At 37.4% G+C, this 13,001-nt stretch overlaps 1 protein-coding gene across 2 annotated transcripts in view; it reads right to left on the bottom strand.

Moving 5' to 3' along the window:
- sgsm1a (small G protein signaling modulator 1a) overlaps positions 1–13,001 on the bottom strand; it is a 32,772-nt gene that overhangs the window by 1,197 nt on the left and 18,574 nt on the right. Inside the window, exons 7-27 of one of the 2 annotated variants that reach the window (XM_052595685.1) lie at positions 12,332–12,477; positions 10,879–11,016; positions 10,537–10,661; positions 9,833–9,900; positions 9,034–9,197; positions 8,747–8,876; positions 8,383–8,544; positions 7,774–7,900; positions 6,988–7,052; positions 6,719–6,864; positions 5,928–6,056; positions 5,326–5,508; positions 5,114–5,185; positions 4,621–4,909; positions 3,485–4,539; positions 3,282–3,406; positions 2,440–2,522; positions 2,208–2,317; positions 2,008–2,104; positions 1,346–1,513; positions 1–1,158 (exon numbers count right to left, since the gene is read on the bottom strand). The exon at positions 1–1,158 is cut by the window's left edge and continues 1,197 nt beyond it. In XM_052595685.1, coding sequence (XP_052451645.1) covers positions 1,070–1,158; positions 1,346–1,513; positions 2,008–2,104; positions 2,208–2,317; positions 2,440–2,522; positions 3,282–3,406; positions 3,485–4,539; positions 4,621–4,909; positions 5,114–5,185; positions 5,326–5,508; positions 5,928–6,056; positions 6,719–6,864; positions 6,988–7,052; positions 7,774–7,900; positions 8,383–8,544; positions 8,747–8,876; positions 9,034–9,197; positions 9,833–9,900; positions 10,537–10,661; positions 10,879–11,016; positions 12,332–12,477 — 3,671 coding nt within the window. In that variant the 3' untranslated portion in view covers positions 1–1,069. The remainder of the gene's footprint in view (positions 1,159–1,345; positions 1,514–2,007; positions 2,105–2,207; positions 2,318–2,439; positions 2,523–3,281; positions 3,407–3,484; positions 4,540–4,620; positions 4,910–5,113; positions 5,186–5,325; positions 5,509–5,927; positions 6,057–6,718; positions 6,865–6,987; positions 7,053–7,773; positions 7,901–8,382; positions 8,545–8,746; positions 8,877–9,033; positions 9,198–9,832; positions 9,901–10,536; positions 10,662–10,878; positions 11,017–12,331; positions 12,478–13,001) is intronic. The other variant, XM_052595677.1, reaches the window with a different exon arrangement.

Below are 13,001 nucleotides of genomic sequence, written 5' to 3' on the forward strand. Positions count from 1 at the left end.
TTTTTTAAAGGAAAATTAATACTTAAACAAAGAAAGAATTAAATGTATCAAATTTGACAGTAAAAACATTTATAATGTTACAAAATAGTTATATTTAACATAAACAATGTTCTGTTAATCAAATAATATTTTCCACAAAATGTTAAACAGCACGACTGTTTTCAACATTATTCATAATTAAGAAATGTTTCTTGATTTCTGAAAGATCGTGTGACAATGCAGACAGGAGTAATTAAAAAATCAGACTGATCACAAACAGTGGTCTGTACAGAATATGCACACTCCTTATATGTGAAAGTGAACGGAACATGAAATCTAGTGTTGACCACCTCTTAGCAGTAAAATGCACCTGACCTGAACTCCTGAACTTTTATTGCTCTTGTTTCAAAACCTAGTGAGCTGCTTACATAGGCAGCATTTTAAGGCATCATAGGCACACTTCTGCAACATTATGCTGTTTTCTATGATATGTTCTTTTGGTCAAATTCTAAGGCAGCATCATATGAATGAAGAAAATGTTTATAAATACTTGTTTTCACCAAAAAAAGTATCAATAAATGTTTAAATCGGACTATTCTACCCAGTATGTGTGTGTGTGTGTGTGTACTGGATGAGTATCATATAACCAAATCCTACTGGAATCCAATTAGAAACAAATCAGTCATGTATGATGTTCAATTTCAGTTTATGTAAGCAGTAGGCAGCAGACAGCAAGAGAGCGCACTAGGTTTTGGAATAGAGCCTATGAGTCACTAGTAATTGGTAATCCTGACTGCATTTTAGACACAGGATAAAAATCCATGTCTAACAGTGAATGACCACTCATTAGCAGCATCGGCTTAGAACATTTTATGTATTATGATGTTCAGTAAAACCTGATTAAAGAGCCAGATGACTCTGCTAAAAATTGTGCACTGACTAATTCCAATTCCAGATTTTTGGCACTGCAAATGTTACTATATACTTGAAGCTCATTAAGCTTTGGCCAAATGTTTCTTGTTGTTTTGTAGCAAGGGCTGATGGGTTGCACTGTCAACACGATAAACAACAGAGGTGAGCGGCTTCAGAGTCACTTGTTCTCTATAAGTGTTTGCACTTTGCACACCAGGTCTCGAGCCAGGGTCAGAATATGCTTGATATTGTGATGCTCAGCCATTTCTGAAAAAACAACAAAGGTGACAATAATCAGGGATATGAGAAAGCATTTATTCAAATGGCCTGACTATTCAGCTCAATAACGGAGAAATCTAAAATATGATGTCTTTTTTATGACCTTTTTAATAGAGGTTCACGAAAATTTAGATTTATGTTACCATGCCAGGGTGTACAATGAAGATATATTTACCATTGAAAAACTTGATGATGTCTGTGAAGTCCATATTGTTTTCTAGAATGATGTCTCTGTAAATCTCCACCAATGCAAGAGCAATGAAGAGCACGAAATGGCTGGAGGAAACACACCTAGCAGCCCAGATGACCTCCCAAACAGCGAACACATCATCATACACCAACTCTAAGGAATTGAAATATTTATGTTAGGCAAAGAGGGTGGTAGTACCTTTTTTGTCAGGCCTATAGTTCAAATTTAAATAAATAAGAGACTCAAAGCATCACTGGAGAAAATCATGCTTCAGTATTTACAGTAGAACTTGACCATAAACAGGTTCTCCTATTTTAGTTTTTAATATAAAAGGGCTTTAATCCAATTAAATGTTTCTCAAATAAAGCACATGGCCATTAATGTAAGTAAAGCTTTGTGGATACATAGCCTAATATTATTATAACAAGTTTAAAATTACCAAGTCAGAATCAACAAGAGGGCATTGCAATAGCTAATTAGGAGACTGAACATTCATTAAGCAAAATATGGCTTCATTGCAGATAAGATTTAATAAAAGACGTTTCTTCTCAAATGTCACTTTTATATTCATTGCATGCTAGTTTTCAAAGGCAGTTTAAAAATGAAAAGTTTATCCTATTATACTAGTCGAAAGATATTATTAGTACCTCTTTTAAAGTCAAGAAGAAACCAGCGATAGCAGAAGTAGAAGTGGGTGTAGTCTCCATTCTGATGCATGAGCTCAAACAACTCTGCGTCTAGGATCTAATAACACACAAAGTGAAAAGATCAGCCAGATCTATGTTTTCCATTTAAAGGTATGTTTTTAAACAGACATTAGCGAAAATGTCTGCAGCAGGCGTTTGACCTGGATCAGAGATCTCATGTTGGCAAAGTGGGTATCCATCGCACCTCCATGAGGAAAATTTTGATTCATCCTTTTCATTAGTTCAGTGAAACAGCTGAAAGCCATGGCCTCTGAAAGATTCCAAGACAACAGATGAGAAAAGCTAAACATACTTACCGTTTAGTTTTTTAAACAGTGGCACAGACTTAAAAACACAGATGAAGAAGAACGGGTTTCATAAAGACAGACTCACCATCATCTAGAATAACTAACAAGGGAGCGAGCAGGTCACACATGCCCTGGACATATCCAATTTCCAGGTGCTGCCAGATATAACTGCAGAAACAGACAAGTCATTATATGTGTTGGTCAGGGATATGTGAGCTACATCACAACACCAGGTGTTCAGATGTTTTAATGTTCTTTTACATGCAGTTACAGTTAAAGAGCTCACCTCAAAGTTTTTTAAAATTGTCTTTCACCTAGATATGACTTAATGTATGTCTGTGGGATTTTTCGCATGTTTTACGATCTGCCAGCTGTAAGTCTAAATTAAAACTAATATTCTTTTCTTAAATGGCCAGTGTTAAAATTCCATCCTATTCATTCTTTACTAAAAATAAAACACTAAAAACTAAAATTAATGTTTAAATGTAAATGTTTTTTTTTATTTTATTTTTTAGATATTACAACATTAAAATATAGACAAAAAAGTATAGATGTTAATTTGGATATTTGCAAAAGATTACATCTGATTATTCATTAAATTATTATTGTTAGTAAATTTGTATTTAAGTTGAACCAGTAAAATTATTTTTTTTAAGCAAAAAAATTATAGATTCTAATCAGCAAGAATGCATTAAATTAATCAGAAATGTCAGTAAAGACTTAAAATAATACAAAAAAACTTATATTTAAAATAATTATATTCCTATTTTCTTCCTAGCTTTTTATTCATAAAATTATCCTGAAAAAAAATCTATTGTAATAATATTTCACAATATTACTCTTTTAAAAGTATTTTTTATATAAAAAACAAAACAACTGAACACAAAGCATAAAGAGTAAGGGCCAATAAAGGAATTATTTTATTACCTGCACATGATATTGCGCAGTTTCTCCAAGTTAGCAGGTGTAAAGTACCAGTAATTTCGGTCACAGCGCTGCACGTCTTTATCTATGCGGTGCAGATTTAGAGTGTACATGTCCAAAAGCTCTTGCTGCAATTACAAAGGTGAACAGATTTAGATAGATAATAGATATAGTTAATTATATACCTCTCTGGAACACTTGCTTACAGAATAAGTGGTGCCTATAGAGGAAACTGGAGAGATAGCTTCAATCGTAGTGTTCACAGCCAGTGAATCAAGCTGTGGGCAAAGACTCTCCATCTCCGGCTCCTCAGAATTCATTCCATCAGAGCTGGGCTTTCCATGAGCTTCCTCCAGCCTGAGTTCCAATATAGGTACAGTTGCCTGCTCATTACCCTTGCTTCTAGGTGAACTCTTCCTTTCCCAGGCCATGGACACTTTAGCTATAGGAATTTCTTCCATTTCAATGGCAGAGGGAGACTCGTCGGACTCAGTTGCATCTTGTTCACCCATCTCTCTTGTGCTAAAAGCTTCATGCACCAAAGGAACCACCATCTCCTCAACTACTGGAGCATTTCTCTGCATATCTTTGTGTGTGGTCCTCATAATAACAACTTTCTCTTCTATTTTCTCTTTACCAGTGGTTTTTGGGAGTACCGATGCTGCCGTTCCAGCTTCATTGGGTAAATCACTGGTCTTCATAGTCGTCTTCTCTTTCTCATCACCTGGTCTTAAAGCTATTTGTGTGCCACTAATAATGTTGGCATCATCTAAGTATGTCTTGGAGTCTTTATCTTGGCTTGTTTCATTGGTTTTTGCCGTTTCTTTCTCTGTATCATCATCCTTTGAAATAGACACCGGTGTGTCAGCTACAACCTTCTTCTGCACAAGTGCATCTGATAATTTATGATCTTTTGTTACCAAAGGTTTCTCTTGGATTGCTCTAATATCTTTAATTCCCATGTGGGACCTTTCAATGTCCACATTTACCCGATTCTCATTCATCTTCGGCTCTGGAGGAGTCGAGTCCATGACCTCTGTTGCTTTGGGAATATTTGACTCAGTTTGTTCTGCCAATGCTTCAATTTTTGATGTCAAAGTTCTCTCTGGAGATTCGCCCGCTTCTATTTCGGTCATTTGGCTGTGAGCTGCTGAAGGAGCCTCAAAAGCATCTCGAGCTGTTTTCAACTCCCCTGTCTCGACCTCTGCCCTTTTATCGGAGCTCTCTGTGGCTTTCTTGCTTCCCTCTGATTTTGTCCCAACTGCATCCAAAGACAACACTTTGTTAACCTCAATTTTACTATAGTCTCTCACACCTAGTTTCCCAACCGATTTGGTCTCACCTTCCTCAGTCAGCTTTCCTTCCTCTCCAGATGAACTTTCAAACCTTTCCTTTGATACTGCTAGCTGTAGCTGCACTTTAAGGCTTGGGTCATGTATCCCACTGTCTTCTGTGCTCAAGGAGTCCGACTGACCGGAAGTAACAGAGAAGTTTCTGGAAGAGGGGTGACCAGAGTCTGGGGAACTGGTGCCATTTTGGGGTGTTCCATTTGAGATTTTGGAAACCTGTTTCATGTCTTCACTCTTGGGTTCAGACTCAATCTGGTCGACTTCTTCAACAGACTCAAACACCTGGAAAAACAAACCAAATGGAAGCAAGCTACTCCAGGGGAAGGGGTTGTGAGAAGTGAAGAACTACCAGGAAAGAGTGTGAGGGTGAGGAACATCAGTCAATGGGGGCACCATTTGTAATCACATGCCATTTAAAATAAAACAAGTTAAGAATTATTACAACAAACATTCATGTATTGGCCACAACATCAGTGTGAGGCTTACTTGAGTACTGCTGCTGGAGTCGCTCTGCAGCCTGGAATCTCTTTGCCTGCCTGAACTACAGCTCTGCGAGGACTGAATGACAAACACAACACATCCTGAAGAAAATATTGCATAAAATCAAAAGCAAACATTTCAGTGTGGACTGAACGTCTTCAATGCCTGCAAACAATAGATTTTGAGTTTGAGTCTTTAGCTTTGTGGTTTACGCTCACCTCATTACTGATGGTAGAGTCACGGTGCATTATTCTTTGTGTGGTGCTGTCTGTACTCGCCCCAGACGAACACTTGGCTAACGCCACAGCGTGCTGTTCTTTTTCTCTCTGCCTAACAATGGCCTCACACCCTAGCCATTCACTCATTGTCTGCTCGTAGCAAGCTCGCATCTGATCATCCACCTGCAGAGTTCAGTTTCAGAAACGGCAACAAGTAAAGAGGAGATTATCTTACAGTGAAAGCTACTTGATGGTAATGGAACAAGTGCTTTGATTCACAAACCATCTGAAATTCAATTAATCTGGCATTAGAAAGAAGCGAACTAAAAATAATTAAATGCCAAATTCCAAGTCAATCACTGGAAATCTTGAAGAAAATAAAGACTAAAGCAAAGGTCACTTTTAATTTTTGTGTGTAGTGAAGCATTGTAGAGAAGCATTAAGCACCGGTTACACAGAATTTCAAACAAAGTAGTATTTTTGTGTGAAAAATGTTGCAAAATCTGCATAGGGATTTCCCATGCAAATTTTCACTTAGCAATGAAAATGTGACTGTACCCAACTGTTTGGGATTACAGTTTGAACCCAAAAAATACACTAACCTCTTTTCTCTCAGCCTCAGACATCCCAAATTGGTAATGACCCAGCAGGAAAGGCCAGACTTCCTTTCGCAAAGAAGGGTCAACTCCACCGAAATAAACTAGCCTCAGTAACTCCTTTTCCTCATAGGTCTGCAAAAGAGCAAGTATACACTGACTTCAAAACAGGTAAACTGACTTCCAAGCACATAATGGTACAAATGGTATTTGTATATATATATATATATATATATATATATATATATATATATATACACACACAGTATATTGGTTTGGCTGCTTCTAGTATAAATTAGTTTGTCAGTATAAGCACACTAATGATAACAGCCATAAGGGCACTTCTCTATGGATTTTACATTCATTTTCATGCTTTAATGCTGCCACTCTGGCACTCAGCATTAGTCATCTAAACATACTGTTTATGTGATGAAAATGAGAGAACTGTGATTAGGGACAAATAAATATTAATGAGTATCTGGCGAAGACTCTCATTTAAAAACATGTCTGCTTTGGACTCCAGACAGGTTTCAGAATCAGAAAGAGCTTTATTGCCAAGTATGCTTGCGCATATAAGGAATTTGTTTTAGTGACATAAGCTTCCAGTACACAGAGACAACAACACACAGACAAAAAACCAAAACAAAAATTTGGCAAATAAATAAGTTTATAAATATTTGTGCTATAAATGATAATGGAATAATCATTTTTATACACATATAAATATAAATATACACATATTTGTGTATACATGTGTGTGTGTGTGTGTGTGTGTGTGTGTGTGTGTGTGCACGTACACTGCAGTCTTCAAGAAACTTCTGCCACACTTCTGTTGTGAGCCCAGCATAGGCATCAGTGGGCACATCTGGTTCCACAATAGTGTGATTGACAAGGCCAGACAGGTGAGTGCGTACCGTGGACAGGTGACGACAGTATGCCAGCCCTGAGAGGGCAAAATATATGTGTGACTGATTGAATATGAGAGACACTCGAGAATGTGAAGGTCACCTTTGATGGAAAAAGATGGTGTTGTGAGACTATAATTTTATGAGCAATGAATACAAACATCCATAGAAAGCTCGGGAGATGATCTGGTTCTTCATATTGTCACACAGCAACTTCAGAGGGGCCCTGCAGATGACATAATGTTTTTCCATAAATATATATTTAACAGTTACTTGATTTAGATCGATTTGATATTTATACACATTGGCGTTGCTTGGCCATTTTTTCTAAAACTTAGCGATTAGCTCCATCAACTGTACACAAATTTGTGATCGTCTCAGTCCCCTTTAAATTTAGATGATAGAACATGTAACCTTCAATATTATACATATTCCAGTGCATGTGGCAAACAGGTTTCCCTACTTGAGCTAAGGAAAGAGGGTTGTACTAGAAATTCAAACAGTAAATTTTTGTGTTTGTACAGTAAACAGGCTGTGTTTGAGATCATGAAGACTTGAATTATGAGTTATGCCTATCTATGAAATACAGTGGAATACTGTAAGTTTAGTTTATGACCCTTATTAAATCAAACATTTTTTATTTTATTTATATATTTTTATTATTATTAGGCTATTATTATTATTATACCCTCACTGGAGGCTGAGCCCCCCTAAAAATAAAAATCCTAGAATCGCCCGTTTATACATTTATATTTACTTTTGTAAAGAATATCTATAGTTTTTACAAATAAGAGTAATAGTGTATGTTGGGTATGAAGTAAAACCTAATCATGATTTTTGGGTAACATTTTTTCTTGTTTATATCTGCAGGTTTCTATTCAATTCTAATTAAATAAATAAAAAATCCTTCTATAACTTCTGGAGTATATTACATTCTGTCCTCTTACCTTTCATGGTTGCATCCATTAGGCAGTGCTCCCTCAGAGAAACTACTCTGTGAGCAGGAAGAGCAAGATGATTTCCTTGGTGTTGGGTGCCACATGTTTACTCCCTGATCGATCAATTCTGGAGCCGCTAACAGACAAGCACACACACAGAAATCTGATTATGCATTGACCATCTGGATACCAAATGGAACTTATTCAGCCACAAGCAGAGCAACAAGAGTCCACTATTACACCCAGCTTAAAAAAAACAAACAAACAAGAAAATACTGCAATAATATCAGTCTGCGTGGATTAAATGAAGTAATAATGGTTGCTGTGGCCCCACAAAATTAATAGGATCACATTTTCGGTTCGATTTAAAAGCCACTATTACTTTTACAAACACACACGGCCATTATATAGTAAACATAAATTTCAAGTCTCCCTGAAAACACTCAACCATTAGCCCACAATTAACCAAGGGGCACTACATTTCACAGGAGGATGACTCCTGCACAAAACAGAAAACTTGCAAATGGAGAGGCCATAAAATAAAGCATAAACCAGCTTGAAGTTGGTGCGTCAGACATATACATAAACACGTAGATGAGAGGTGGCAGGGAGAATTACAGCTGGGCTCAGGGGAGGATAGGGAGTCTCGGCAGCTGCAGTGGTGCGTTGGCATCACCAGGGTCTGGCGTTTAGGAGGCCACAGCCCCCTGGAGTTCAGGGAGAGAGATCGGGCCAGGAGTACAGTACCCAGGGAGAGATGGGAGGACTGGGTAAAAGTAACTGTAATGAGTCAAAACATTTCAGTAAAACCAAAGGAATGTTTTTGACAGACGATGCACATAAATGGATAAAAACCAAGATAACAAACAATACCTTGATGGATAAAAGAGGCCCTTTTTCCTATTATCGACTTCTAAAAGCTGATATGATAATACATTTACTGGCTCAAGAGGTTGTTTAATACCAAGATTCATTCTCTTACCAAATTCTGACTGCCTGTTTGGGAAAACAATGCGGAAGACATAATCTGTTGCTTCTTCCTCTTCTTTGTCTGAGACAGAGTCTGAGGATCCCTGTGGACATCTCTTCTTTAGCTTAGGAAATACTTTACCCTGGAAAAAGAAAAGTGAAGCATCAGTTCAAGATACAGTGACTGCAGGTGACAAGCAATGTGCAATAGTCGTGAGGTGAGACCCTTGAGCAAGGCACCAAACCCCAACTGCTTCCCGGGCGCCGCAGCACATGTAAATGTACAGATACATTTCTAACCTTTCCTCTCTGGGACCAAAGTGGGGGGTCTAGCTGGCCGTGAGGCAGCAGACCATTTTCCAGACAGGAGAGGAACTGTAGGAGGTGACCACCACGGGGAAAACGAAGTGGGGGCCTTTGAATCCCATCCTGACTAACCAGAACCACTGTTCCCCCACAGTCCACTGCAGACAAAAATATTTAATAATGTGATATGTTCATTGACACTTAAAACACCGTCTGTTGCTATCACGTATTACTAGGTTAAATATGTGATGTTTTGCACATAGTGAAATCCTCTTTACCATGCAAAACAATTCCTCTCTAAACTGTATCTAATATCTAAATCATCCTGATGTTCTTAATATTGAAGCCATGACACAGCCTGTACAATAAGGGATTACTTATTGCCATTATTAGCAGAATTGCATTGCTTCATAATCTGAGTAAAGCTGCACTTTAAATTCTCATGTCTCTCCAAAAGCAATTATTTTCTGATTAATTCTGCTCTCTCTCATCGGTCCACTGATCTTGTGCTTGGATGAATATAAAAAGGACAAGTACAACTGAGAGGATATTAGCTGAATATTTGAATACAGCCAAATGGAGACTATTAATGTTAGATATGGTTTTAACCTTCAGCAACTCTGTAGGGTCTATGAATGTTGTAGGGTTTCGTACTATTACATAACGGTCATATTATACGTGTATGAATTATTTCAACTGATCTGTCAGAATTATGGACAAATAAGAAACTGCAGGATGTGAGTTATTTGGCTGCCAGTTGGGGTGTTTTTGAACCTGGCACAATGTCACCTACCCTGCTGATGACAGTGCAAGTACACAATCTCCTCCAGACGGATTGTCATGGCATAGTCCCAATAAACACTGCAGGAAAACAGGTTAGGCCTTCAGTGGTTTGTGATCAGCATAACGGTGAATAATATAAACCAATGCAAAAAAAGTACTTACATTTCAAAGTTTCAAAATTATTTTCATTTAACATTATTCAAAGCAAAAAAAAATAATCATGCACTGTTTCAGTTTCATTATAAAGTTATGAATAATTTTCCTTGTTTTCTGGGATGAAATCTCATTAGGGGTAAAAAGGAGGATATAGGGTAAATCTCACTCTATATAGTTAAAATATAAAAATGAACCATTATACAATATTATATTATGAACATTAAACAAATCCATAAATACATTGCTTCGCTTCTGAATGTTAGACCTTAGAGCTTTTATTTGGGCGGAAATCTGCAGGTTTTAAAGCTTCTCTTACATTGACAACAGATTTAGAAATGTTTCTCATGACTTAGGAAGATTTAGCATGCCGATTTTCCCTGAAATGTGAAAAGCTTGCATCCCTGTATTATGCTGGAATGAGCAATCTTGTAATATATTACATCTTATCATAATCCTGTAATTCAAAGAGATAATTAATTCATCATCTTTTATTAAAAGAACAAATCAATGTTAATTCCTTTTTTAAAAAGGGTTTATTTTGTTTATTCGGAGTCCTACCTCGTCTCATAGTCGAGATCTCCCATGGACCCGTTCATAAGCTGATTTGGTGTCCATTTCAGAGTCATGCTGTCAGCCGTCTGGTGTAAAGAGAGGTACCCTGGGATTGCTTCCATATCATCCCTCTGAAAGCACCACAACAGAAGCCCACGTTATGAAGCAACTATAAAACCTATAATCAACAATAACTGCAGCTCATACTATGTTTTCAGCAGCTAGTCTTTTAGCTTATCTATTGAATTGCAATAAAACCAAGTAATTTAATCTTTAGATAAAATATGCAGTCAGATATTATCTTCTAAAGATCTGTAATAATTGACAGCTGATTAATGCATTATTTACCGGCTGCACCAGTACGTTGTTCTTGCCGAACAGGAGGGTGGCTCTGGAATTCTGATGAAGAGACTCCACGTAGTCTCTGGCGAAGGGGGAGGGCGATGGCCTTTCATCCATACTACTACTGGAGTGTCTTTTCTGAATCTGAATCAACACATGCACACATTATTAAGAGCTGTGGGCAATCACTAACCTAATATGATTTTACCTAAACATTACATCAAAGACTAATCTCACCAGACAATATACACAATAAACGTGATAAACACTAGCGAACAAAGTGCTATAGGAGATATTCATCTTGTTTTCCTAATAATATGCCTCTACATCTATCAGTCCAATGTGGATAAATGTGTGGCCGGAGGTGAATCATTAGATGTATACTTACGTCTCGTCTTTCATATATCAAAAAGGCACTCAGCACCAAAAACTGGGCTTTTAGAGCTCACAAGCAGATATTTGTAATAAAAATACACCAGAAAACAAGCCCGGAGTACAGTGCAGTCAGATCTATCAGAGGCAAAAAACAAGTGCTCTGTGTGTCCTGCTGTTGTGTGGGTGTTGGCAATGGCCAGAGAGGGTGATCAGTCAGGAACCTGATGGCTGCGTTTGGTAATGGAGCTGGGTAATGATGTGAAACATAGCTCTTGAGTGGAAGTTCATAGTCTCCTCAGAAACAGCAACTACACTCAAATACACTGACCGCAGCATGACTCTTATGGAGCACCCTCTTCAGAGGTCTGTGATGGAGTGAACTGCACTGATTTCAAAGGCTAGAACCTCACTGAACAAGATCAGATACACAAACTAACAGCTCTGAAATATTCAGATGTCGTTTATTTTGCCTTTTGCTTTATCTATGTTATGCAGTCTGATGTGTAAAACAATTATTAGTAACATTCTAAACAAGCTCAATTGGCAATCATTCAAATTACACAAGATGCTGAAAGTGAAAAACAAGCCTAATTGGCTGTCACTACATATCATGACTTCAATGTGACATGCAACTGACTGACTATAAACTGCTTTTGACCCATGACATTTCCTTGGGGCACGGTTGAAAACATCAAGTGAATTTCAAATGGCCTGAACTTTCGATTCGAAATGGCACTTCCATCTCGTTCAAATGCAAAAGATCTTTCAATTTTGCTAATTTTGTCAGATGTGAACAGACTGAAAATATGAACGTTTTTATAAAATTAGCTCTTATTCTTGACCATTTTAGGAACACACCATTTTAAATATTGCAGTGTTTATGAATTATTGGTGTAAAGTGCCATAATCCATAATGCTAAGATCAATAAATCACCCTGCACATAATCATTTTGAAGGTGATTTATGTAATTTCTGCACAGCAGCACCAAAGAGGAATGCACATTTACTTGAACAACTGTGATAAGATAAAAGTGTTTCAAAAAATGGTATTAAAAACTCATTTATTCAATCTCAGGTGACTCACGCAGAGGGCAGGTCTCTTTGTGGGTGAGTCTTGTCGACAGTGGCCACTGTGAATACGATGCCTTTGCACCAACTCGTCAGCTGAAGGATCGGTCCAAAAATGATCTGCCGTCTTCATTTTAGTGTACTCTAATGCACAGGGGCCCACTAAAGAAGAAATGAAGTTGAAAACGGATTATCTGCACAGTGCCAGCAATACAAAAGAAACAATAAGAGAAAATAGCTCCGTTCCAAAACCTAGTGTGCTGCCTCCCTAAATAGGCAGCTGCATTCAGCATCCTAACCATCAAGGACCCTTCATTGTTGAATGATTTGAAATGTTCCAAATAGGCAGCCACTCTGTGCCACACAATTAGTGCTCTGCATGGAAGACTCACAACTGATTTCAACAGTATTTGATGTTGATGCTTTTACTATATAAGCATAAAAATATGTAGAACACAAATATTGTATAAAATATTAAAGGGTTAGTTCACCCAAAAATTCTGTCATGAATTACTCACCTTCATGTTGTTCCAAACCTGTAAGACATTTGTTCATTTTCGGAACACAGATTAAAATATTTTTGATGAAATCCAATAGCTTTGTGACCCTGCATAGATAGTAATGCAACTGAAACGTTTAATGGCCCAGAAAGGAAATAATCACATCAAAAAAATAGTTCATGTGAT

Source organism: Carassius gibelio, chromosome A5, assembly GCF_023724105.1.
Source record: "Carassius gibelio isolate Cgi1373 ecotype wild population from Czech Republic chromosome A5, carGib1.2-hapl.c, whole genome shotgun sequence".
NCBI classification, from domain to species: domain Eukaryota; kingdom Metazoa; phylum Chordata; class Actinopteri; order Cypriniformes; family Cyprinidae; genus Carassius; species Carassius gibelio.